The sequence below is a fragment of the Papio anubis genome, chromosome 12, assembly GCF_008728515.1.
Source record: "Papio anubis isolate 15944 chromosome 12, Panubis1.0, whole genome shotgun sequence".
Lineage (NCBI taxonomy): Eukaryota > Metazoa > Chordata > Mammalia > Primates > Cercopithecidae > Papio > Papio anubis.
The window spans coordinates 117,469,686-117,497,012 of NC_044987.1; the positions used below are offsets into that span (position 1 = coordinate 117,469,686).

Genomic DNA, 27,327 nt, shown 5'->3' on the forward strand with positions numbered 1-27,327 from the left:
CACACAGCGGGTTACACACACGCAATGGGTACACTCACGCAGCGGGTCACACACAGCGGGTTACACACACACAGCAGGTCACACTCACACAGCACAGGGACAGGGCAGGAATATAACAAGCCCAGAGCAAGTGCTGGCTGGCTGTTCAGGATGGGAGCTGGAATCTGGAGGAATTGGTCTGACAAGGAGCAGGTTCTAGGGTCGAATCCCAGGTCTGGCCCTGGGGTCCTGGGGCAAGGGACCTGGGCTATTCAGAACTAGCAATAATGACCCCACCTCATGAGCAGGGTGGGATCAGATTCTGTTCTGCGCTGGTTCAGGCCGAGCTGACGACACCATGGGGGTGATGTGCTGAATTTAGCTCCTTCACCCCTAAAGCTGGCTCCAGGAGGCTCACTGAATAGGTCAGAAAAAGGATTCAAGATGCTGGCTGTGGCCTCTTCTGGGGCCCAGGAGCCTCCCAGCAAGCACCAGGGCGGGCGTGGGTACCAGGGAGAAGCCCGAGACAGTGGTAACGACAGTCAACCTTCAAGGTGTGGAGCGATGTTGCACATTCACAAAACCAAACCCTGCTACGCGCATGGCAGAAAGGCAGGCGCCCCGAGGAGCAGGATGCACCCACACGACTGTGGAGCAGTCAGTACTTTAATTCAGGTCAGGCTCCGACACCTGGGGGCACAGGGCCCTGCCCGCCCCACCCTGAGGTGGAACCCCCAGCTGCTCCTGGGCACAGCATCGTTTACAAAAATAAATATGAAAAAAGCAGCAACTCTTTAGTGATCATGGAATTAATCTGACAGCAATTAAATGTGTTTAAGCATCTGGCATATATCCTAAATTGCACCAAAGGAATTTGGAAGCACTTGGTTTGGTCTCAAAGGCAAAAGGAAAGGACAAGGAAGGGGCTCGGCCTCCCGCCGGGCCCCACCCCTCACATTTCTGAGTCCGCATACATCCCATTGATTAAGTAGTCCACCTGGGTGTAGTCCTTCTTCTTATAGCTCTCATAGGCCTGCAGGGCAAACAAAACCAAGACTGTGATGAAAAGGGTCACCCCGAGTAACAGCACCACCAGGAGGATAGTTTTGTCCACCACGGCCTGGGTGAGGGGCGCGGTGGTGACCACCAGGTACTGGCCTTGGGTGCTGGGCTGGCACGAGTCCGTGGCTAGCATCTTAGGGCCCCCTGAGCTCCTGGGTGTTGGCCCAGTGGAATCAGTACCTGGCGTGACCTCAGTCGCTACCTGCTCCGGTGCCTGGGGTGTGCCTGGCCCAGCGGCCCTCTGGGTGTATGGCGTGGGGCTTCGCTGTGTCGTGGGGGACGTGGCCTCCACCTCAGGGATTGGGCTGGTGTGAGGCACTGGCACTGGGCTGGCAGTTGGCTCCTGGGCTTGTGCCTTGGTGGTGGTCACCACTGTGAGGGTGGGGGTGGGCTCTGGGGTTGTGTTAACCACAGGCTGGTCCACTGACACCTGACTAATGGGACCTTGTGCTTGGGGACGCGTAGGGGCTGCAGGGCTTGCCGTGGTGTCACCAGGCATGTGCTTGGAAGGACTTCGCCGAGTGCTCATGGGGCTGCTCGTGTTTGTTGTGGTCGCCACAGTCTGAGCATGTGTGGCCAACGTGGCCGGGGTTGCTGTTCTTGGCACCGTGCTGCTATTTGGCATTTGTGCGAGGGCTGTGCTGAGAGATGGATGCCCAGTGGCGGTAGTGGATGGGGTCCACCCTGTGGATGTAGGCGTGGCGGGTGCGAGTGTCGTAGGAGCACTGGAGGCCGCAGTCGTGGGAGCGCTGGAGGCTGCAGTCGTACTGGAGGCTGCAGTCGTGGGAGCATTGGAGGCCGCACCATCAGCTGCACCTCCTGAAGTTGCTGGTTCACTCACGTCTGTCCTGCTTGTGTCCTCTGTTGTGACTTCCGTAGAGTTGAGGTGGGCCGCCGAAGTCCCTTTGGTCAACGTGACAGGAGAAGTTGCTGCCATGGTTATATCCTCAGACGTTTTATTATCAACTGTTTCCACAGATGCATTCCTCTTGACTAATCCATTCCACATTTTGTTAGGGACAAAGTTGCCTTAAAGTCAGAAAAAGGAGAGAAAGAGAGACAATCATGTTCAATCCTGCTCAGGGAGATTGCTCAGGGATTGGCCTCCACCCAGCCCTGTGGGGCCCCCTCCTCAGCCCCGCCAGAGTCAGGGGAGGTGATGTGCAAACATGCTTCCTTCCCATCTCTCTTCCCACTGTTGCCATGCAGCTCATTGAAAAAGCCCTTGTCAATCTGATTTTAAAACTCCTTTGCCCTCTATGAACACCCCTGCCCACTGAAGCCTTCAGACTTTCACTATTTGATCCAGTTCCCAAAACATCAGAGTAAAAGTCTCACACAACAGGTGTGATTCACCATTAAAAGCCCACTGAACACACACCCAGGTTTACAAAGCAGATAAACTGCACAGATATTCACATCACGAAAGAACGCTTGGCTTTGTGAAAGCATTCGCTGCAGGAATTCTTCTGAATGGCACAGAGTGGGAACGCAGCGAAAGATCTGATGTATGAAGGAACCAACTCCCCAGTGAAGATTCAATTTAGAGATGACATCAAATCTTGCAGGCCAAGCAAGCAAACCTTTCAGGGCTCAGCTGCCTGGTCCTGCTGGGGACTCTTTGCCCACCATGGCCCTGGAGAAGGAAGGTTGGCCTGACAACCCTTCCCTGCCCGGCACCTGGGAGGGCTGGGGTTCCTGATGCATTGGCCTGGGTTTGCAGACGCTGCTTTCCTGGGTTCAGCATGCTTTGTGGCCTCTGTGGGCCCATCCACCAGTCACACAGCTTTCTCACTTACGTGGATCATTGGATGCCGCATGGCTTTCCGATAAGGACAAGGAAAAAATCCAAATGAGCACAAGAGCTGTCCACATCTTGCGGGTGAGCTGGGAGCAAGGCTGTGCGATCCCTGAGGCTCCCAGCCAGCCAGCTCCTCAGGCTGCTAATGGTTCTCTCCTGCTTGGCCAAGGGATCTGTGGTCAAGAAAGCACGCTGGTCAGAAGGCGTCTGGCCAGCAACGCACAGCCTTGCCTGAGAGCATCTGCTGTGGAGGGCTCTGGCAGGGTCCAAGGTGCAGACTGAGCCAAGTGCTGAGACCAGGGCCTGGTGCCCAGAAAGACCTCAGCCATGGTGTAGTAACGATCTGCCCTGTGCTTTGCATCTGATCACTTCTTGACCCGATTTCACTATGAATCTCAACCTGAAAAAGTTCCCATTCTCCCATCCTAGAGTTCAGAGTTTAAAGGAGCAGGAGAGAGGACTAAGACTTGGCCGTGTTCATAGGGTGAAGGCCTTCAATTCACCAAGACTGGTCGTCTTCCTCCTCAGCTTCTCCCATGGTCTGCAGGTACAAATCAAGCCTGACGCACCCATGTGCACCCTGTGACAGGTGACTGTGCCTTTCACATGGGAGATACTACTTAGTCATCTATCCATCCATCCATTCACCCATCCACCTGCCTGCCCACCCACCCACCCATCCATCCACCCACTACTCTATCCATCTACTCACTGTCCATCCATCCTCCATCCACCCATCCATCCACCACCCACCCACCCACTCATCCATTCATCCATCCACCCACTCATCCATCCATCCACCCCTCATCCATCCATCCATCCACTATTATATCCATCTACTCATCTGTCATCCATAAGTCCATCCATCCATCCCACCTGTCTGTCCATCCACCACCACCACTATTATCCATCCTGTCCATCCATTCCATCCATCCACCCATCCATCCACCATCCATCCACCATCCACCCATCCATCCATCCATCCATCCATCCATCCATCCACCCTATTCCACCATCCATCCATCCATCCACTATTTTATCTATCTACTCATCTGTCCATCCATGTCTGTCCATCCATCCATCCACCATCCATCCATCCATCCATCCATTTTTATCTATCTATTCATCTGTCCATCCATGTCTGTCTATCCATCCATTCATCCACCCACCCACTATATCCTATCTACTCATCTGTCCATCCATCCACCTACTGATCCATCCATCCATCCATCCACTGTTCTATCCATCTACTCATCTGTCCATCCATGGGATCCCGTCCGTCCATCCATTCGTCCACCACTCATCCGTCCGTCCGTCCACTCACTCATTCTATCCATCCATTTCCATCCATCCGTCCATCCACCATCCATCCATCCATCCACCACTTCCATCCATCCATCCATCCACCACCACCATCCATCCACCAACCCATCCAGTATTCTATCCATCTACTCATATGTCTGTCCATCCATCCATCCACCTCCACCCATCCACCAACCCACTATATCTACTCATCTGTCCATCCATCCACCAACCCACCCACTCATCCATCCCCCCACTATTCTATCCATCTACTCATCTGTCCATCCATAAGTCCGTCCGTCCATCCATCCATCCATCCATCCATCCATCCACCAACCCACCACCCAACTGTCCAGCCACCCATTCATCCAGCCACCCAGCCACCCAGCCATCCGCACTCGTACGTCCATGCACATCCACCTGTTCCGTCCATTTGCTCATCTGTCATGAGAGTCCGTCCATCCATCCACTCCGTCCGTCCATCCACCACTATTCTATCCATCTCATGGTCCATCCACAAGTTCATTTATCCATCCATCCATCCATCCACCACCATCCATCCATTCCTGTCCATCCATCCATCCATCCATCCATCCACTTTCCATCCACCTACTCATCTGTCCATCTACCAACCCACCATCCATCCATCCACCCATCCACTCACCCATCCATCCACCTATCCACCCACCCGTCCGTCCACCCATCCACCACCCATCCACCCACCCACTCATCCATCCACCCATCTACCCATCCATCCACCCATCTACCCACCTATCCTTTCATTCAATATTTACTGAGTGCTTACTCATGTGCCAGGCAGTACACTTAAGACAAAAAGGTGAAAAACACAAAACCTCTTCAGGGACCTACAGTCCATGGGAACCTGAAAAAGGTCATTGAGCTGGCTTTTAGCATTGTGCAGGGTGTGACTCAGTGCTGGGAAGCAGGGAGGAGACAGCATGTGGGCAGGCCTTGAAGAGTGAGGGAGGCTGTTCCTCTGGGCAGAAGCCCCAAGGATGACTGGGCTCCAGAGGACACAGTTCAGCCAGTGGTGGTGTGGTTGGCATGCCAAGGAAGGTTTCCTGGGAAAGCGACGCCTGGGCTGCATTCTGAAAGCTGGGTGGGGGTGGGCAGGCAGGTGGAAAGGGAGCAGCAGATGACAACAGCAGGGTCAGAGGCAAGGGAGAGTGTGGTTAGATGGGGATTAGTCTGGAGAGCGCGAGGAGGCCCCAGGAGCCATGTGGCAGTTTAGATTTCACAGTAGGGGAATGGGAGTCCCTGCAGGGCCTTAGACAAGATCAGGAAGGTGCTTTTAGCAAGAGGGGAGGCAGGGGCAGCCAGTGAGGGGCAGCAATCCAGGCACCTAACACAGAGGCTGTCTCAATGAATGAAGGTGTGAGTGAATGAGTGACTTCCCCACTTCAGAGACTGCAGTGGTCCCCGCAGCCGGGCCAAGTCGCTGTAAAGCAAAGCCCTCTCCTTCATTCTAATGCTCCACAGAAGTGATGTGGAAGCTTTAGCACATTTTTATTTTTTTGAGATAGGTCTTGCTCTGCTGCCCAGGCTGGAGTGCAGTGGCACAATCGTACCTCACTACAGTTTTGACCTCCCAAGCTCAAATGATCGTGCTACCTCAGCTGGAGTCACAGGTGCACACCACCACACCTGGCTATTTTTTTGTGTGTGTGTGGAGATAGGGTTCTTTCTATGTTGCCCAGGGTAGTCTCCAGCTCCTCAGCTGAAGCAATCTTCCTGCCTTGGCCTCCAAAGTGTTGGGATTACAGGCATGAGCTACTGTGCCCGGCCCTTAACGTATTATAAAAAAGTTACTTGGTTTGGTTGATTTGTTTTGTTAGATAAAATAATGAAAACAATCACAAGAAAACCAGCACTTAGCAGCCCATAGCAAAGTGGGGCCCCAGCTGCATAGCTGTATGCGGACTGGGGCTTTGGGGTGCTGGGTGAGCTGCCCATTGGTCACTGAGGGATGAAGGCGCCACTGACTGCATGACTGGCAGGAGCAGCCTTTTAGCTCTTTCAGCATTCACTGTCGTTCCCTTGAGGAAGCTACTGCAATAGGGGCAACAGACCATGCAAGGGGACTGGGAGACCAGCAGGACACACACAGGCCAACAGCACTGCCTGCGTTCCAATCCCAGCTCCCAAGCTCACTAACCAAGTGATATGTGCAGCCACAGGACCTCTGAGCCTCGGTGAGCTGCGTGGGAGTGACGTGGGATCACGCGGACAAGGACCCAGCAGGGTACCTGGCTTAGCCAGCAGCCCACCCAAGAAGCACTTCCAGCTATGCAAAAGCAGCCACTGTGCAACAAGAAGCCCCTGGGTGGCTTTCTGCCTCCTGTAATCCACATGGACGGCTGTCAAGTTGCCCCGGGGCTGGAAAAAGCCCTTAGAGCACACACCCTTCTAGAAGGCTGGTGTATTCCATGAGAATTCCGGTCTCCTTCCGAGAGTCACTCACTTTTCCCTAGCTTCAAATGGTGCTTTCTCTCCAAAATGGTCTGTAAGGGCTCCTGATGTGTTAGGGGTTTAGAAAAATTACTTGGCCTTACAAACCACAGATCTAGAGTGCAAAAAGCATTCTTTGTTCTGACAGAAAAAAAGTGCGGCAGCGGGGGATGGGGAGAGAAGAAACTAACCAGTATCACGCTGGGCAGAACTGAAACTGGAAGGTTTCGGGCACAAAGAACTCACAATCCTCCATGGGCCAAGGCAGTGCAGCTGGGCTTTTGATAAATATGAGTATTTAAACGGCTCTCTCGGGTCAGTAGCATGTACCAAATGCCTTTAAAATGCTACCACCCCGGGCTCCAGATGTTCCCCAGGCCTGAGCCCAGGATTTGAAGTCCTCTGGGTGAATTAAAGGCAAGATGATGTGGCAGGGGCTTCTTATAGGTGAAGAGGGTCTCGGCTCCTGAATGTACCCCAGCCCCAGGTCTTCTGCTGCCCCCTCACTACAAACCTCTAGGGCAGGGCTCAGCACACTTTCCCTATAGAAGACAGGACGGCAAATATTTGGGACTCTGTGGGCCATTCGGTCTGTGTCTTAGCTACTCAATTCTGCCGTTCCGGTACAGAGGCAGCCCTGGAATAGATGTGAATGGTGGGCACGGTTGTGTCCCAATAAAACTTTATACAAACAGGCAGCAGGTGGGATTCGGCCACAGTTTGCTAGCCCCTGCCTTGGCACTTCAGCCAGCTTCAGGGACTGTGCTCCAGCTACAGCAGGGAAGATCAGACTCAATGTACTGAATGAACCTCCTCCTCCTCGTCCAGTTCCTTGCCTTGGAACAGACAAGGACCTTCTCCTTCCTGGGAGGGGACAGCCTCTCATCATCTTCTGCTAAAAGGCGCCCTCCAGCACCCTGAATCAGTGAGACACAGCCTCCCTGCAGAACAGAGGAGGCTTCTGTGAGTGCCCACAGCATCACCAAGGTCAGGGAGAACCTCTTGAGGTAACTTGCATTTCTATCACAAAGCCGAAGAGGGTTGCAGGGGATCGCGTGATCCCCATCCTGTCCATGGGCCACCACCCCAGCCCACTCAGAAGACAAGGCCTCCCTGTCAGGAGCAATGACTCATGCATGTAATCCCAGCACCCTGAGAGGCCGAGGCAGGTGGGTGGACTGAGCTCATGAGTTAGAGACCGCCTGGGCAACATGGTGAAACCCCATCTCTACAAAAAATACAGACAGTGGCCAGGCATGGTGGTGTGCATCTGTAGTCCCAGCTACTCCAGAGTCTAAGGTGGGAGGATGGCTTGAACCTGGGAGGCAGAGGTTACAGTACGCCAAGATTGCACCACTGCTCTCCAGCCTGGAACACAGAACCAACCACTGCTCTCCAGCCTGGAACACAGAACCAAAACCTTGTCTCAAAAAAAAAAAAAAAAAAAAAAGGCAGGGCTTGTGACAGTTAAAGGCCACAGACTGGGCCTTCCTTGGTTACTATAAGGCTTGGCTGTCTTCCTTTTCCCTTGACCCTCTGGTGACCCTGCAAAGCTCCCTCTGGGCTCACTGTCCCATCACCCAACAGGCAGGCCCAGCCTGCAGGGCCAGGACACTCACCAGAGGCCGCTGCTAAGGGCATGCTCCCAGCCTGGGCCATCTTCCTCCTTGGAGAGCTGCGGGCTTGGCACTGTGTCGCTGGGTGAGGTCTGGCTTTGCAGGGGGTGAAAGCCACGTGGTGGGGCACTCCCGGGCCATGCCATCCTTTGTGGCACATGTGAGACGAAGGCAGACTCTCCACTCTGGTAACAGATGCATCTAGAGTTTGAAAGAAAGTCCACATTCCTTAGGAAAAGCATGAGGGAAAATTCCAGTGAGGAGGGAGGCACAGAAAGAGCAGCATTCAACAGATCATTCATTCCACTGGGACGACAACATGGATCAAAGCTTTCAATTCAAAACCTCCGATGCGGGCCGGGCGCGGTGGCTCACGCCTGCAATCCCAGCACTTTGGGAGGCCGAGGCAGGTGGATCACGAGGTCAGCAGTTTCAGACCAGCCTGATCAACATGGTGAAACCCCATCTCCACTAAAAATACAAAAAAATTAGCTGGGCGTGGTGGCGGGCACCTGTAATCCCAGCGACTTGGGAGGCTGAGGCAGGAGAATCACTTGAAACCAGAAGGCAGAGGTTGCAGTGAGCCGAGATTGCACCACTGCCTTCTAGCCTGGGCAATAAGAGCAAAACTCCGTCTCAAAAAAAAAAAAAACTCCCGATGCAGCAACTTCTACTGCAGTTTCTTCTAAGGAAGCACTCAGACAGATATCCAAAGATGATCTACAAAGATATTTCTCACAACATTATTTAGAAAGAGTAAAAAAGTGGAATAGTTCTGTCAAGTATGGCCCCATTCATACATAAAATACTATGGCAACTGTTAAAAATACACAACTCTCTACTTATTGACATGCGAAGATATATAACATGCATCAATAAACGAACAAGGCAGGTTACACAGCAGCGTGTGGACCATGATGCTATTTTTGTTAAAAAAGACACTTATTCAAGGGTCTGGAAAGATTTGCACTAGAATGTTAATGATTATCCCTGGAGAATGGATTCACCTGTGATTTTCATTCTCTACTTCATTTCTTTCTTTTTTTTTTTTTAACAAGCATGTATCACTTTTGGAAAACATTTCTGAAAACCTCCAAGGAAAGAAACCAGCATATTTTCTTCAAGTCCTTCAAGCTGCTAAGCAGAAAGGCACAGAGTTACCCACCTGATACAGTTTCACACACTGATTTCCATAATTCAGAGAGACTACATGATCTACGTACCAGGAGGGACATTTTCCTTGGAGCTAACCAAAACTTTAGAGGAATCCAGGAGTACAGCCATAATGCAAAGACGTTAACCGGCACAAATGTTTTTCTCATTGATGAATATTTAATGCGAACTCAGGAGATTACAGAAACAGCTCATCACCTCTTATCACGGGCAGGTTATCAGTAGGTGGTGATATCAAGGACCACCGTGGGCCTGCTCCCAATACAGATGCTCACGTGTGCACACACAGCCACACACACATGCACTTAGTCATACACGCTTGTGTGTGCACAGCTGCACGCGTGTCCATCTGCACATGTACACGTGCCACCACACATGTGCACTCACATATGCACACACATACATGCAAAATCGCACACACATGCAAAATCGCACACACAAAGGTGATAGCACACACACGGAGCATGTCCACAAGGCTATCTCAGGACACTCCACGGGTTTCTCAGGAAACTTCTGCTGGATACCATCACCACTTATTCCCTCCCAGCCGGTGGGGCTGGTGGTCACTTCCACAGAAACAGGAATTGGCCACTGTGTAGTCAAGAACAGGCCTTTGTTGTCCTATGACTTCATCCCTCTGCTGTGGTCCTGCCTCTACTTTCCAACAGAATATTCTAAATGTCAAGATCCCATGCAGGGACCTGCGGTCATCTTTATAAGTTGACTCATGATGGACAAGCCATTAACAACATTTAAAATAACTGTTTCCCCTGCAAGGGCTTCAAGCCAAAATTAGGGTGTGGGTCTCGGGACCCCACCCAGTTATTCTCATTATTATCTGGTACAGGGAGACTGGGTAGATCAGGGTCTTAGACCATAATAGATGGGAAAAAAGAGACCCCAGGGGCAGGAGGGGAATGAGCAAGAGAGAATTAAGTTTGTATTAAGTTGGAGACCAGGACGGACAGAAAGACGGAAGGTTAGGCTGCCACTGGGAGTTCCCTTGTTCAGGGGTCAGCTCCCCATAGGATCTACAAGGAAGGGTGCAACAGGATACCCCTTGGGCCAGGTGACACTCCATGAGAAAGGCACCCCCAGACTGTGCCCCTGGGCGTCAACCTCGCTAACCTTTTCTGGTGCGTGACCTTGAGATGGGCCTCCCAATGCATCTTGTCTGAATTCTTGTGTTCTCAACCTTGGCTTGTTACATGTAGGGCACTTCATGCAAGTTACACAAAACTGGACTCCAGGCATGGTGCTGCATGCCTGTAATCCCAGACACTCAGGAGGCTGAGGTGGGAGGATTGTAAGCCCAGAAGTTTGAGTTCAGCCTGGACAACATAGTGAGACCCCATCTCTTTTAAAAAAAAAAAAGGAAATAACTTAATTCTTTTTTTCTGGCATAGATATGTTCCAAAGACCCAACACAAGTAATCCTGAAGCTTGGTAAAGGACTACAGCTGTTACCCTTACATTCTATCAGGCTATTAAGACTCACTCAGCAGCAACACGGCCAAGTCCCCACACCAAGTTAGGCAAGTTACAGATACCAAGGAGTAGGAACTGCAAAAACAAATACAGGGCAAACTGCAGGTACCTAATCCTGACACGTCACCTGGCTGAACTTTGCTTGCAGAAGCCCAAGGAACACAGACTTATGGCTTTGTGTATATAGACATTGTCCTGTAGTCCAAAGGATGTGACTCTGTGGCAGACGGAAACCTGGAACATTGGATATTTATTATATTACATTAAATACGTTGCTTGCTTCCAGGTTCCTGGAAGTTTTCGTATCACAGCTAAATGCTAGGACCTAGTTTTTGCTAAGAACGTGGGTATCTCTGACGTTCCTTTGTCCATTAGGCAGATCCACTGTATAAATGGAAAAATTTGTACTTTAAATCTTTTCCTTGCTGACTTTATTGAACTGTTAGAGATTTTCCTGGGGCGAGGGATAACTGCAAGTTGTTTAAGTCAGATTTCTAAGCACGATGGTTATTTCTGGTGGCAAACCATGCGTGTGGAGGCCGATTCCTCCTATCAGCCTAACGATTAAGTCAACATGCTAAGCAGTCACACGGGGGCTACTAAGTGACTCGTACGGGGGAAGCAGGCAGGGAGACAGATGGGCAGGGGAGGGAAGTTGGGGGAATGCACAACCTCCACCCAGGTAGAGAGAGCGTCTGGGAGATAGGTCTGGGTCACTCAACTCTAAAAGCAACACTTCTTGGGGTTCAGTCCCGTCCTGGGCTTGCCAGGGAAAGACCCCAGGGCAAATTCACCCCCGCTACGAGAGTGTCCCCATTCTGCTCCCAAAATGGGACAAGCGGGCCTCTTCTCCAGTCTGGGACCCCCTTCAGCCCTCCTCCTTCTCCTCCTGCCTCTTGGGCCCCCAGCCATGCTCGGCTCCCAGTTGACTCCTTCCGTACCCGCACTGCTCAGCGTCTTGCACTCTGTGCGTGCCCCATCCGCGGCTCCTCCTGTCGCGTTCCTCCTGCCTCTCTCAGCCCCTCACTCTCCCCCTGCCCCTTGTGCCACCATCCAACCCTCCTCCTGCCCCCCCACCTCTGTCTCTCAGTCCCAAGCCGGTCAGGGAGCCCTGACAGCAGCTCCCCGGACGGCAGTGCGAGCCCCTTACCCGGGCGCAGCAGGCCCGCGGCGGCCCGGCGGCCCTAGGACAGTAGGAAGGAGCCCGCGGCCCGGCGCGGGGACGTGGCCGGCAGCGCAACCTAGGCAGCTCCGGGCAGCGCGCCCTGCTTGGGCCCCGCCCAAACGCCGGAAATGACGTCATGGAGGGCGTGGTCGGGGCGGGGGACGGCTGCGACGGGGCCTGTGGCGACCAGAGGCGAGCCGGAAGTAGGGGGGTTGTCTGCTCTCAGGCCCCGCCTCCCTGGGGCCGGCTCGGGACATGTCTCGCGCGCTGCCAGAAGGAGCTATTTTGAGCAGGTCTGTGGCGGAAGTGGGTGTTCCCGGGGCTCGGCTGCCCAGCTGTGCCTGCTGCCGTCTTGGGGTCCCAGGGTGCCCGGGTTGGGCTGGGTGAGCTCAGAAGCACCTTGGCGGCGGCCCAGCCTGAAGAGGCGACCTCGAAACGCCTCGTGAGAGCTTTCACAGGCACACGCCCTTGGCGTTCCTCCGCTTACTCCCACGTTTCTTCAGCCCCTGGCGGGGCGCTAGGGTGCCCTGTAGTTAGAGTGGGGGTGGCAGCGAGCGTTTCTGTGCACCCGCAGCGTGCCACGCCCGTTCTAAGCACTTTGCCTACAGGGCCAGTGGCTTAACTGTGCAGTAGCACAGTGAAGAACTTCGCCCCATTTTACAGACGTGGAAACAGGCTCATCAAGTGCTCTGTAATTGTAAAACCTGGGATAAAAAGGAGCAAAACGCAGTGTAGAGGCAAGTGTGTGGGACCTGACTTTGGTTAGAAATAGGCTTTGCAGGCCGGGCTTGGTGGCTCTTGCCTGTAATCCTAGCACTTTGGGAGGCCGAGACGGGCGGATTACCTGAGCTCAGAAGTTCGAGACTAGCCTGGGCAACATGATGAAACCCTGTGTCTACTAAAATACAAAAAATTAGCCGGGCGTGGCGGCGTACGCCTATAGCCCCAGCTACTCGGGAGGCTGAGGCAGGATAATTGCTTGAATCCGGAAGGAAGTGGAGGTTTCAGCTCACGAAGGAAGGAAGGAAGGAAGGAAAAAGAAATAGACTTTGCAAGTTAGTAGTTCTGTGACTGAATTCCAGTGTATGTAAGACCCTCAGGCATTCCTCCGGTCCAAACCAAAACCTGTCTGCGAAGGATGATTTCACAGGAGCAAACCAAGACTTTATTTCCAGTTTTATAACCCGCCTTGGGGTCTTGGACTAGGAAGCTAACAGACACAGAAAGCTGAGATTGTGCAAAGACAGGATCAACCATCCACTCCGAGCTCTGGGAGCACCTGAAATGCGATTTGATGTCACCACCACCGTCCACAGTTCAGTCACAGTCCATGTGTGGAACTTAACCTGCACAGACGTGAGTTTGCTGAGACCCAAGGCCGGTTGGATCATGTGAAGATCAGATCCTTTTGCTATGTATTTGCTTTAATTTTTCTAACTAGTTCAGATCTAACATGAAGTACAGTATTGAGGCTCACTCCGAAACAAAATATTCAATCGGCAGCCAGATTTTAGTTCTATGCTCGCCTGTAATCCCAGCATTTTGGGAGGTCAAGGCGGGTGGATCACCTGAAGTCAGGAGTTTGAGACCAGGCTGACCAATACGGTGAAACCCGTCTCTACTAAAAATATAAAAATTAGCCAGGCGTGGTGGTGTGGGCCTGTAGTCCCAGCTACTCGGGAGGCTGAGACAGGAGAATTGCCTGAACCTGGGAGGGGGTGGCTGCAGTGAGCCCGAGATCGCACCACTGCACTCCAGCCTGGGCGACAGAGCGAGACTCCTTCTAAAAAAAAAAAAAAGACTGACTCTCTGTGTTTTCATTTCCTCTTTGGCAACATAGGGACAATTTTTGCTGCTGGGGCTGAAATTACAAAGATAAGACACAGCTCCTCCTTTTCTCTAGAGCAGCTGGGCAGCTGGCCCTCCATCTGCTGTGGTTTTTTTTTTTGAGACAAGAATCTTGCTCTGTCACCCAGGCTGGAGTGTAGTGGTGCAATCTCGGCTCACTGCAAGCTCCGCCTCCCGGGTTCACGTCATTCTCCTGCCTCAGCCTCCCGAGTAGCTGGGACTACAGGCACCTGCCACCACTCCGGGCTAATTTTTTGTACTTTTTAGTAGAGACGGGGTTTCACCGTGTTGGCCAGGATGGTCTTGATCTCCTGACCTCGTGATCTGCCCGCCTTGGCCTCCCAAAGTGCTGGGATTACAAATGTGAGCCACCGCACCTGGCCCATCTGCTTTCTTAAATAAAGTTCTATTGGAACAGAGTCATGCCTCTTCATTAGGTTTTGTCTAATACCTAATGGCTGCATAGGTGGCTGCTTTTTTGATAAAAGGACACAGTCGACTAGTTGTAGAGACTATATGGCCCACAAGTCCTAAAATATTTACTGCCTGGCCCTTTACAGAATATATCTGCTGATCTCCAGTCTAGAGTGTTACTGATGGGTTTCTGACAACAGAAATATCTGGCTGAGATGGTCCAACATACCAGGAAACCCATTCTCTCCTATGGGAAAGTCATATTCTCTGATAGCATCTTTGGGGTCACCTGAAACCTAGTGTCCATTGAAGGCACAGCTCTGGGAACTGCATAACTGTTCTGTGGAGTGTTAGGGCGGGTAAAGCCAGGCAGAGCAGCTGCTTCTGAGGGCTGTGGATAACATAGAGAACGTTACACTTACATCCTGTACCTTTTGTCTCCGGGCACTGATCATTTCAGGAGCTTTCTGTGCAGAAATAGCTGAATAAATTCGGAGCTTGGTCCTCTTTGTTGTTGAATTTACAATGTTATTTGAATGTAAGACCTTGCTAGATACGACATTTGAAAGTTAGGGCTCTGGAATGACACTGCCTGGCTTCAGATCCTGGCTCCTTCATTTTTTTGCTGAATGACAACAAACAAGAGGCTTAGGCTCTGTGCCTCAGTTTCGTCGTCATAGTCAATTCTGGTATTGGCAGCAGTTATGTTGAATAAAGGCACCCAGTACATGGATTTGGCAAATACTGCTCCTTGGAAACCACAGCTCCTAGGGAAGATACAGGGTTAGGTTCCTGTGAGCCTCTTGATCACATTTTTATCAACAGATCGATACACATTACTTTGTTTTTGTGTGTGTGTTTCTATTTAAAGATGTCTTATTTAGGCCGGACACAGTAGTTTATGCCTATAATCCCAGCACTTTGGGAGGCTGAGGCGGGTGGATCACCTGAGGTCAGGAGTTCGAGACCAGCCTGGCCAACATGGTGGAACCCCATCTCCACTAAAAATACAAAAATTAGCTGGACGTGGTGGCACGTGCCTACAGTCCCAGATACTGGGGAGGCTGAGGCAGGAGAATCACTTGAACCCCGGAGATGGAGGCTACAGAGAGCCAAGATCGTGCCATTGTACTGCAGCCTGGGCAACAGAGTAAGACTCCATCTCAAAACAAAACAGAAACAAACAAAAAGAAGCCTTATTTAATATCTGTTATTGACTCATTAATTAACACTGAAAATGGGACGAGAATAATACAGGGTGGTCACAGGAGAATTAAATTCCAGGCAGTAGTTTTACATGACTAGAGACTATCATCTGCTAAGACCCTGAAAACCCAAGATGTGAACCAAGCTGGCTAAGACTGACTGGACCCAACATGGCACTGGGCTTGACCTAGGCTTCCCTTAGGACCTCATTGTGGGCTCATTAATATATACTAAACACACAACCACCAGCACCATGACAGTTTCAGGAACACAGATTTGGCACAAAAATGGGTGACACCACCGCTCCAAGAAATCTCCACCTTTTCCCAGAAATTTTCATGAATATTCCACCTCTTTGTTAAAGAAACCCATAAAGATAGAAACCCCAAACCATTGCTCGACTCTCTCTTGAGTAGGCCCGCATTCCTCTTTCTTGAGTATGTACTTTTCACCTTGTAATAAGTCTCTGTACTTTCACTATTTTCTGACTCATCTTTGAATTCCTTTTCGTAATGAGGTCAAGAGCCTGGGGTTAAAGTCCCCCCTGCGTTTGGGCACCTCCCCAGCCCACTGGTATCAAACCCACAGACAACAGCATATAACTCATGCCTGAATGAAGTACCTCTAACATGTATTTTCTCCCTAAAACAGACCTTTTGCACTGAGGAACACTAGATAATACTTCAACCCTATGTGTGTGGGCCATTTAAAAATGCAAAACCACCACCAAAAAAAAGCAAAAAATTACAAAAATGTGGCACTAAACAGACCAAGAAATGAACCCTTGTTTACAGGTGAGCAGAAATGAGGGCAGAGAGAGCGTCCTTGCTGGGTCTTAGCCAGGGACTCCAGCACATGGCGACTCGGATTTTCCCCACTCCAGGCACATGGCTTGTACAGGCTCATGACCTCAGAAGCGCTGCAAGTATTGATTTGTGTGTGTGTGTTTGCCGGAGGCAGGGGGGTGCGGCAGTGGGGTTCCACATAAATTTTACCTACTAAGTGAATTTGCAAATGTGAAATCTATGACTCACGAGAACTGTATGCTGAAATAGAGGAGTAATAGGTCCTGCCTCATCAGATGCTTATGGGAATTCAATGATATATAAGTGTGTCTAAATTGCTTATAATGGGGCATGACACAGAGAGGACTGAGTAAATATTAGCCACTGTTTTTTGTGTGTTTTGTTTTTTAGATGGAGTCTTGTCCTGTCACCCAGACTGGTGTGCAGTGGCGCGATCTTGGCTCACTGCAACCTCCACCCCCTGGGTTCAAGTAATTCTCTTTCCTCAGCCTCCCTAGTAGCTGAGATTACAGGTGTGCACTACCACACCCGGCTAATTTTTGTATTTTTAGTAGAGACAGGGTCTCGCCATGTTAGCCAAGCTGGTCTCAAACTCCTGACTTCAGATGGTCTGCCTACTTTGGCCTCCCAAAGTGCTGGGATTACAGGCGTGAGCCACCGCACCTGGACCCGTTGTTACTATTACTGATTACAAAAGAGCAGGACTCTGGTGTTTGGAAGAGGATTCTCTAGAGTTTGGAACGACTTGAAGTCCCTGAGTCCCAAACCATTCCGAACCCTCCATGGTGCCACCTTTGTCACACCAGGCAGAAGCCCTTCCCTTGTCACCGGAAACTCCCTCTGGAAGGAGCTGTTCTCTGTCATTAAAGGGAGTTCCCACTCGGGAGGAAGCCAACACTCCCCTTCATGCTCCACCCTTTATTGTCATTATTTGAAAATAGAAGGTTTATTTTTATGTTCTGAACACAAAACTAAGAATATTACAATTATGAGAATTTTGAGAATAAAAGTGAATCATTGATGGGGACAGGAGTGAAATTAAATATGCGTTATTGGACTGAGCCTCCTGACATGCCTCTTATAATGTTCAGAAGTACTGATTTGGTTTTTAGGTATTCACCGTGGATGGCCAGGGAAAAATCTTCAGGATTATGAAACCAGGCTGCTACGGACTTACTCTGAGTTTTTTTATTTCGATTTTTTTAAAGCATGTTAATTTCAATAAATTGTTACTTAATTTAGTTCACATGTATTTTATATGGCTTAAGGAGTTTTTATTGAGGATTAGTATATGTACAGAAAAGTGCATATATACGTTTACAGCTTGATGAATTTTCACAAACCAAACCTCCCTGTGGAATGAACACTCAGTAACAGTGGCACCAGCGTCCCGGGGGTTCCCTTCAACCCCACTTCCAGGCCCAAAATGAAAATGCCAAGTATCTGTGAAGACTCAGAGCAACCTGAACTCCCATGGAGTTGCTAGTGGGAATGGAAAATGGTACAACCACTTTGGAAAACAGTTTGGCAGTTAAACATACGTATATATATGACCCAGCAGTCCCACTCAGGTATTTAGGGAAATGAAAACATACGTCCACACGAATATCTGTAGGAAGCGTTTATAGCAGCTGTATTCGTAATTGCCAAAACTGATAAAGGAAAAGCTTGTTCTACTCAGAACACTTCTGATATCCATGTGTAGGTTTTCTTTTTTTTTTTCAAGACAGGATCTTTCTCTCGTCACTCAGGCTGGACTGTGGTGGCACAATTATGGCTTAGTGCAGCCTTGATGTCCAAGGCACACACTATCCTCCCACCTCAGCCTCCCAAGTAGCTGGGACTATGGGTGTGCACTATCCCCAGCTAATGTTTTTTTTTAAATTTTTGGTAGAGACAGAGGTCTCACTACATTGCCCAGGCTAGTCTCGAACTCCTGGCCTTAAGCAGTCCTCCCTCGACCTCCCAAAGTGCTAGGATTACAGGTGTAGGCCACTGTGCCCAGCCCAATGTGTGGGTTTTCCACACTGCACTCCAGCCTGGGGGACAAAGCAAGACTCCGTCTCAAAAAAAGAAAAAAGGTAAAAGTCAAAAATGGAGGGCCGGGCGCGGTGGCTCAAGCCTGTAATCCCAGCACTTTGGGAGGCCGAGACGGGCGGATCACGAGGTCAGGAGATCGAGACCATCCTGGCTAACACGGTGAAACCCCGTCTCTACTAAAAAAATACAAAAAACTAGCCGGGCGAGGTGGCAAGCGCCTGTAGTCCCAGCTACTCGGGAGGCTGAGGCAGGAGAATGGCGTGAACCCGGGAGGCGGAGCTTGCAGTGAGCTGAGATCCGGCCACTGCACTCCAGCCTGGGCAACAGAGCGAGACTCCGTCTCAAAAAAAAAAAAAAAAAAAAAAAAAAGGAAAAATAGATTATGGGTTATGATGGTAGTTAACATGTGTGTGCATGCACATGTGGAATTGAACACTTAAAATAGGTGCATTTTATTCTATGTTAATTATACCCCCAATAAAGTTGATTTTTTTTTTTGAGATGAAATTTTGCTCTTGTGGCCCAGGCTGGAATGCAGGGGTACGATCTTGGCTTACTGCAACCTCTGCCTCCCAGGTTCAAGCAATTCTCCTGCCTCAGCCTCCCAAGTAGCTGGGATTACAGGCACCTGCCACCATGCCCAGGCACCTGCCACCACGCCCAGGTAAATTTTTTTTTTTTTTTTTTGAGACAGAGTCTCATTCTCACCCAGGCTGGAGTGCAGTGGTATGATCTTGGCTCACTGCAAGCTCTGCCTCCCGGGTTCACACCATTCTCCTGCCTCAGCCTCCGAAGTAGCTAGGACTACAGGCACCCACCACCACGCCCGGCTAATTTTTTGTATTTTTAGTAGAGACAGGGTTTCACTGTGTTAGCCAGGATGGTCTCGGTCTCCTCACCTCGTGATCTGCCCACCTTGGCCTCCCAAAGTGCTGGGATTACAGGTGTGAGCCACCGCGCCCAACCATGCCCAGGTAATTTTCTATATTTTTAGTAGAGACGGGGTTTTGCCATGTTGGCCTGGCTGGTCTTGAACTCCTGACCTCAGCTGATCCACTCGCCTTGGCCTCCCAAAGTGCTGGGATTATGGGTGTGAGCCACTGGGCCTGGTCAAAGTTGATTCTTTAGAAAGCAATATTAGAAATAAAGAAGGTTGGCCAGGCATGGTGGCTCACGCCTGTAATCCCAGCACTTTGGGAGGTCAAGGTAGGGGCATCATGAAGTCAGGCGATCAAGACCATCCTGGCCAATGTAGTGAAACCCTGTCTCTCTAAAAATGACAAAAATTAGCTGGGCATGGTGGCGTGCACCTGTAGTCCCTGCCACTTGTGAGGCTGAGGCAGGAGAATCTCTTGAACCCAGGAGGTGGCAATTACAGTGAGCTGAGATCGCGCCACTGCACTCCAGCCTGGCAACAGAGGAAGACTCTGTCTCAAAAAAAGAAAAAAAGAAAAGAAAAGAAATAAAGAGAGTCACTTCATAACAGAGTCTCACTCTGTTGCCCAGGCTGGAGTCCAGTGGCACGATCTCGGCTCACTGTGACCTCCACCTCCCGGATTCAAGCAATTCTCCTGCCTCAGCCTCCTGAGCAGCTGGGCAACCTCCACCTCCCGGATTCAAGCAATTCTCCTACCTCAGCCTCCCAAAGTGCTAGGACTAGAGGCATGAGCCCCTGCGCCCGGCCGAAAAAGAGTGTTTTAAAATAGAAAACTTTTTTAGGAGAAATGCTCTTTAGCAACAACAACAAAAACCCCAACTTAATCCCAATACACATTAAAGGAGTATATAGAATGCAATCGCTGAGGTATAAACCTTCCTATCCATTCCTTATTAAATGATTGCCAGAGGTTCAGGTCAGTCCACTCAAAAGGACTGCAAATAAGTGGGAAAATTGTTCTTTGAGAAGAAGGTATATGATTTGATACTGCTTTGCCTAGAGAAGAAAAAGAAACAAACCTGTAGAGTGTTGCAGAACCTGAATGGTTTTTCCAGAATTATGTTGATCAACTTTCTGTGTAGAGTAGTAAATAAACAAGTGTCACCGATTTGAACAATAGTGTATTTGGGAAATAAAGGGCTGCTTCCTGTCTTTTGAGATCTTCATGGCAACCACAAACCCTATCTTGTCATCTGTGTTCCAGCATGCCTGGGCACATTCGACCAATTCTAAACACTAAACGTAACTCCAGCACTCGAGTGAAACCGTCCCAAGGCGCGTCATAGTGAATCCTAACCAGGACCCCGTGGGAAATGCTGCACACTTCCTCCCCTTTAGATTTATGATGTCACTTAAGTTTCCCAGTAGCACTTATGATGTCATTGATCACCCCTCCCACCCCAATCTCTTTCACAATTTTTTTTTTTTTTTTTTTTGAGACGAGTCTCTGTCACTTCAGGCTGGAGTGCAGGGCTCTGATCCCAGCTCACTGCAAGCCTGGCCCCGGGTTCACGCCATTCTCCGCCTCAGCCTCCCGAGTAGCTGGGACTACAGGCCAAGCACTGGCCTCGGGTTATTTTTTGTATTTCTTAGTAGAGGGTTTCACTGTGTTAGCTTGTGATGGTCTCGATCTCCTGACCTCTGATCCTTCCATCTCGCCTCCCAAAGTGCTGGGATTACAGGTTTGGTTTAACGCTACTCGGCCTCTCTTTCACAATTTTGTCTCCGTGGGTCAATGTTTATGTTTTGGAGATGTCCGTCTTTCCCAAGAGCTGGTGTTGAATTTCCACCCAGTGTTTCCAGGATGGCAACACTGTGTGTGTGTGTGTGTGAAGTGCTAGGGAAAGTCTTTTCATGCCTTGAAAAATACACACAGGCCGGGCACGGTGGCTCGGGCCTGTAATTCCCAGCACTTTGGGAGGCCGAGACGGCGGATCACGAGGTCAGAGATTGAGTATCCTACAAACACGGTGAAACCCCGCCTCTCTACTAAAAAAATACAAAAACTAGCCGGGCGAGTGGGTGGGCGCCAGTCCCAGCTACTCGGGAGGCTGAGGCAGGAGAATGGTGTGAACTCGGGAGGCGGAGCTTGCAAAGTGAGCTGAGATCCGCCACTGCACTCCAGCCTGGGCTTGGCTGGGTGGTGAGCGAGACTCCATCTCAAAAAAAAAAAAAAGAAAAAAAAAAAAGAAAAATACACACAGAAGTATTTCTCTTCCTGAGTTTCAAGGAGACTCTGCCTTCAAGAGACCACTCCCGGCCGGGCGTGGTGGCTCACACCTATAATCCCAGAACTTTGAGAGGCCGAGGTGGGTGGATCACCGGAGGTCAGGAGTTCAAGACCAGCCTGACCAACATGGTGAAACCCCTTCTTTACGAAAAATACAAAAATTAGTCGGGCATGGTGGCACACGCCTGTAATCTCAGCTACTCAGGAGGCTGAGGCAGGAGAATCTCTTGAACCTGGGTAGAGGTTGCAGTGAGCCAAGATCGTGCCATTGCACTCTAGCCTGGGCAGCAAGAGTGAAACTCCGTCTCAAAAAAAAAAGAGACCACTCCTGGGCACTGCCTTCTACCAGCTTCCCCATCTAACTGACTGCGTCGGACCACTGTCTTCCCTCCACGCCTGAGGTTGTCAGTGGGGTGCTCCAGCCTTCATGTGCACCCTGTGACTTCCTTCATCCTAGTCCTGCTGACCCTTGTGGTTTCTCCTGCTCCAAGGCCATGCTCGGGACCCTGTCATCAGTCCTGGGGACAGGCTCCATCTTAGAGGGAATCCACCTGGCTCCCACTCCTGAGCGATCTTCCAGCTATCCCGTCTCCAGACTCCCACCGCACCTGCTCCTGGGTTGCAGCCACACCCAACAAGTAAGTCACTCTCTTGCCAATAGAGTGTCTTCCACGTCCTTGTCCTTCCCACATGCCCCTTGGCAGCCCCACCCCGCTGGATGAATCCCGCTGCCCACCTTCATGCCTGCCCCTGGGTGGGTGCTGAAGGAGACCCGTGGCTTTTTCCCACAACCAGGCCTTCTGCGCTGCCAGAAACCCCACGCTCACCTGGCAGAGCGCTCACACCCAGCCCCTCCACCATTTTCAAACCCACCGCATTCTCTTTCAGCAGGTCTTGCCTCTTTCTTCAACGAGAAAACAGCAGCCCTGTCATGGGAACTCCCTTAACTCCCTCCCTGCCTGCACCAGGCCTGAAGAAACACACGCCCATCCTTTTCTCCTCCCTTCAGTAAGTAGCATTGGAAGAGGTGTTCTCACCAGTGAAATATCTCCTCACCTGCGATGCGGGTTCTGTCCCCCACAATCTCCTGGGGAACTTTTTCCCACTGATTAGCTACTGCCTCTCCGGGACATCCCACCTCTCTCTACTGGAATCTTCCTTTTTTTTTTTTTTTTTTTTTTTTTTTTTTTGCTCCCCCCACCCTTTTTTTTTTTTTTTTTTTTTTTTTTTTTTTTGAGACGCCACCACGCCTAGCTAATATTTTGTATTTTTAGTAGAGATGAGGTTTCGTCATATTGGCCAGGCTGGTCTCAAACTGCTGACCTCAGCCTTGGCCTCCCAAAGTGCTGGGATTACAGGTGTGAGCCACTGTGCCCAGCCTTATTTTATTTTTTTAGAGACAGGGTCCCACTCCGTCACCCAGGCTGAAGTGCAGTGGCACAATAATGGCTTACTAGGCTTACTACAGCCTCAACCTCCTAGGCTCAAGTGATCCTCACACCTCAGTACCACCATGCCTGGCTGATTTTTAATTTTTATTTTCAGCAAAGATGAGGTCTTTCTATGTTACTTAGGCTGGTCTTGAACTCCTGGGCTCAAGTGATCTGCCCACCTCTGCTTCCCAAAATGCTGGGATTACAGGCCTGAGCCACTGCACCCAGCCGCTGTCTTTATAGTTTTAACCTTATTATTTTCTTCTTTTGATTTTTTTGGTTTATTTGTCATTCTTTTCTGACTTCTTGAGATGGACGTTTATCCCATTCCATTCACTTTTTAAAAATTTTTTTGAGATGGAGTCTCGCTCTGCCTCCCAGGCTGGGGTGCAGTGGCATGATTGCGGCTCATTGCAACCTCTGCCTCCTGGGTTCCAGTGATTCTCTCGCCTCAGTTTCCCCAGTAGCTGGGATTACAGGTGTGCACCACCACGCCTGGATAATTTTTTGTATTTTTAGTAGATATGGGGTTTCACCTTGTTGGCCAGGCTGGTCTTGAACTCCTAACCTCAAGTGATCCACCCACGTTGGCCTCCCATTAACTTTCAATCCTCCCCCACTCCTTAAGGTATGCACGTAAGAGTATACTTTTCCTCTACAAACTGTTCAGCTGCACCCCACAGTTTTGGGGTAGAGTATTCTCATTATTTTTCAGTTCAAAATATTTCTAAATTCCTAACTGAATTCATCTCTGATCCATTTGTTATTTCAAAGTGTATATTAAAATTTCCAGATATATGGGGCTTTTCTAGCTTTTTGTTTTCAATTTCTAGGTTAACTGTACTTATGATCAGAAAACACGGTCTGCGTTATTTTACTCCTGTGAAATTTGTTGAAACTGCTTTATGGACCAACATATGGTCACTTTATATAAATGTTCTGAGTATGCCTGAAAAAAGTGTGTGTTCTGCAGGGTTCTAGATGTGTAAATCAAGTCAAGTTTGTTAATTATGTTGTTCAAATCTTCTACATCCTTACTGATTTTTTTTTTGTCTACTTGTTTTATCAGTTACTGAAAGTGAAGTGTTCAAATCTTCTGCTTGGTTACGGATTTTCTATTTATCCTTGATGTTCTGTCAATTTTTGCTTTACTTATGCCTTATCTACAGTACATAGCCCATGCAGCCAGTCTGCTGAAAGTTAGACTTGCAGGAAGCCAGATTACTACATCCAGTAACAATCGAGGAAGCTAAACAATAACTTCTTTTTTTTTTTTTTTTTTTTTTTTTTTGAGATGGAGTTTCGCAATTTTGCCCAGGCTGGAGTGAAGTGGTGTGAATCTCAGCTCACTGCAACCTCTGTCCCCCTGGGTTCAAGGGATCCTCCTGCCTCAGCCTCCCAAGTAGCTGGGATTATAGGCGTGCACCACCATGCCCAGCTAATGTTTGTATTTTTAGTAGAGATGGGGTTTCACCATGTTAGCCAGGCTAACTCCTGACCTCCCAAATCCTCCCTCCTCCCTGATCCACCCACGTTGGCCTCCCAAAGCGCTAGGATTACAGGCATGAGCCACTGCACCCGGCCAAAACAATAACTTCTATCATAACCAGCCCACTACTGCCAGAACTTGATTAATAACTAACAGCTTCCCTAATTTTTGTCCCTGCTTCCAACTTAAGACCAACCAGGAAAAGCCAAAGATGCACCCATAGTCAACCACATAGTACCCCCCTATCTCTAGTTAGCCCACCTTCCACCCCTTGCCAATAGGGTAGACTTGGAGCCTTCCTTTTGCCCACTATAAAGCTTTCCCACTCCTTTGCCTATCTTTGAATCTCTCTCTCTCTTTTTTTTTTTTTTTTTTTTTGAGCCAAGGTCTCACTCTGTTGCCCAGATTGGAATGCAGGGGTGCGATCATGGTTCACAGTGTGATCAAACTCCTGGGCTCAAGCAATCCTTCTACCTCTGCAAGCAATCCGTTTCCAACACTGTATGTCCTGTCCATACAAAAAATAAAAATAAAAAATTAGCTGGCATGGTGGCATGCGCCTGAATCCCAGCTACTCAGGGGCTTAGGTGGGAGGATCTCTTGAACCCAGGAGGTTGCGACCGGCCCTGCAACATAGTGAGACCCCCATCTCTACTGAAAAAAAAGTAGCCAAGCATGGTGGCATGTGCCTGTACTCCCAGCTACTCAGAAGGCTGAGGCAGGAGGATCACTTCAGCCTTGGAGACAGAGGCTGCAGTGAGCCTTGATCGTGTCACTGCACTGCAGCCTGGGCGACAGAGCGAGACCTTATCTATCTTATTATCCATAAGATAATAATAAGGAAACCAAGGTGTGGAGTACACAGGAACTCTCTGTACTATCTTTGCACATTTTCTGTAAGTATGAAACCATTCTAAAATTAAAAGTTTATTTTAAAATGCAGTTAGATAAAATGAAAAAATATGTGGAAACATTGGAAAGGAGGTAGTAAAATCATCCTTTGTTGTAATCAATATGACTAAATAGCTGGAAAACTCGAGATAAAAACTATAAAACAACTTCTTTTAAAAAAAGACTTACCTTGGCCAGGCCAGGTACAGTGGCTCATGCCTGTAATCTCAGCACTTTGGGAGGCCAAGGCAGGAGGATCACTTGAGGCCGGGAGTTCCAGACCAGGCAACACAGGGAGACTCCATCTCTACAAACAATTTTTTAAAATTGCCACATATGGTGGTGCATGCCTGTAGTCCCAGCTACTTGGGAGATTGAGGCAGGAGGATTGCTTGAGCCCAGAAGGTTGAGGCTACAGTGAGCTGTGATCGTGCTACTACACTCCAGCCGGGGCAACAGAAAGAGACCCTGTCTTAAAAAAAAAAAAAGACCTAGCATACAGAGCTGGTTTTCTTTTTTTCTTTTTCTTTTTTTTTTTTTTGAGACGGAGTCTCGCTCTGTCACCCAGGCTGGAGTGCAGTGGTGGCGGATCTTGACTCACTACAAGGTCTGCCTCCCGGGTTCACCATTCTGCCTCAGCCTCTTGAGTAGCTGGGACTACAGGCACCTGCCACCGTGCCTGGCTAATTTTTTGTATTTTTAGTAGAGATGGAGTTTCATCATGTTAGCCAGGATGGTCTCAATCTCCGGACCTTGTGATCTGCCCGCCTCGGCCTCCCAAAGGCATGAGCCACCGCACCCGGCCATACAGAACTAGTTTTCTACGTATCCCATAAAAAGAACCAGGGCTTTTCTGAGAACTGATTGAGGCTGTCTAGGGCAGCAAAAATGTATATTGGAGCTTCTTATGGTCACAGAAAGTAGGAAAGAAAAAGAAAAGACAGGGGCATGTTAAAATGGCATAGGAGGCCAGGCACGGTGGCTCACGCCTGTAATCCCAGCACTCTGGGAGGCTGAGGCAGGCAGATCACCTGAGGTCAGGAGTTTGAGACCAGCCTGGCCAACATGGTAAAACCCCATCTCTACTAAAAATACAAAAAGTAGCCAGGCATGGTGGTGTGTGCCTATAATCCGAGTGACCTTGGAAGCTGAGGTGGGAAAAATCACTTGAACCTGGAAGGTGGAGGTTGCACGAGCCAAAGTCACGCCACTGCACTCCAACCTGGGTGACGGAGCGAGACTCAGTCTCAAAAAAAAAAGCATAGGAGCCAAATTTCAAGGCTCGTAACGACCAAGGTTGGAACAACTGAGTAACAAAATAATGATATTATTCGATTGCAACCCAAAGAATAAAACCAATATCCACGAACCCATATTGGTGTAAACAACTGAAACAAAATGAATAAATGAGGAAAAAGCAAATGAATAAAGGTCGAAGGAATGAGAGAAACAGAATACTACCATTAGAACTCCACAGTAATAATTGCTATAAGCGAGATCCATAGATGAATGCTAAACTTAGTGAGTGGAAGTTAAAGCAGAAACAGGATATTTGCATAGTCTCAAAGTATTTCCCCTCAGACATTTAGTAATTAAAAAGGGAAAAATAGTAATTTTCTAGTGGAGAATCCTGGCAGACAGCATCTTAACGAAATGCTCAAGCTTAGGGTCTCCGGTGATATAAACTGACATTGCAAACCAAGGCTGTGGCACCCTCTCCAATAATGCATGACCCCAATCTCATCACAAAAAACTTCAGGCAAACCCAAACTCAGGGCATTCTACAAAACAACTGGCCAGTATTTTTCTAAAGTATGAAAAACTGAACGTCAGGAAAGACAAAGAAAGACTGAGGACCTGTCACAGATTGGAAGACACCAAAGAGAAACGACAACTAAATATAATGTAGGATTCTGCATTGAACACTGGAAGAGAAAAGGGGATCAGTGGAAGAACTGGTGAGATCTGAACAGCTTCT

The 27,327-nt window shown here is 49.4% G+C and overlaps 1 protein-coding gene and 1 long non-coding RNA gene across 5 annotated transcripts; one reads left to right on the top strand and one right to left on the bottom strand.

The window, feature by feature from the left end:
* Positions 1 to 627: 627 nt before the first annotated feature.
* Positions 628 to 12,180, bottom strand: C12H11orf24 (chromosome 12 C11orf24 homolog). Of its 4 annotated transcripts, XM_021925467.2 has the most exons (5): positions 12,041 to 12,165; positions 9,237 to 11,124; positions 8,233 to 8,430; positions 2,841 to 3,015; positions 628 to 2,070 (listed from the first exon to the last, which is right to left on the bottom strand). In XM_021925467.2, exons 4-5 carry the CDS (start codon positions 2,914 to 2,916, stop codon positions 932 to 934), a joined length of 1,215 nt encoding a protein of 404 aa, XP_021781159.2. In that variant the 5' UTR covers positions 2,917 to 3,015; positions 8,233 to 8,430; positions 9,237 to 11,124; positions 12,041 to 12,165; the 3' UTR covers positions 628 to 931. The 4 variants fall into 4 exon arrangements, with proteins under 4 accessions (XP_021781159.2, XP_003909493.2, XP_017803679.2 ...); XM_003909444.5 differs by lacking the exon at positions 9,237 to 11,124 and having other exon boundaries at positions 12,041 to 12,180; XM_017948190.3 differs by lacking the exon at positions 12,041 to 12,165 and having other exon boundaries at positions 11,018 to 11,913.
* An 822-nt stretch (positions 12,181 to 13,002) lies between these two features.
* LOC103877406 lies at positions 13,003 to 22,712 on the top strand. The gene is made up of 3 exons (XR_637077.4): positions 13,003 to 13,411; positions 22,028 to 22,174; positions 22,425 to 22,712. It is a non-coding gene; the product is annotated as an uncharacterized LOC103877406 (long non-coding RNA).
* The last annotated feature ends 4,615 nt before the right edge of the window (positions 22,713 to 27,327 follow it).

Coding starts and splice junctions, on each gene's coding strand:
- C12H11orf24 (XM_003909444.5), bottom strand. CDS start 2,916: ATGTGGACAGCTCTTGTGCTCATTTGGATTTTTTCCTTGTCCTTATCG. Junction 2,071..2,840: donor TGCGGCATCCAATGATCCAC/GTAAGTGAGAAA, acceptor TCTGACTTTAAG/GCAACTTTGTCCCTAACAAA.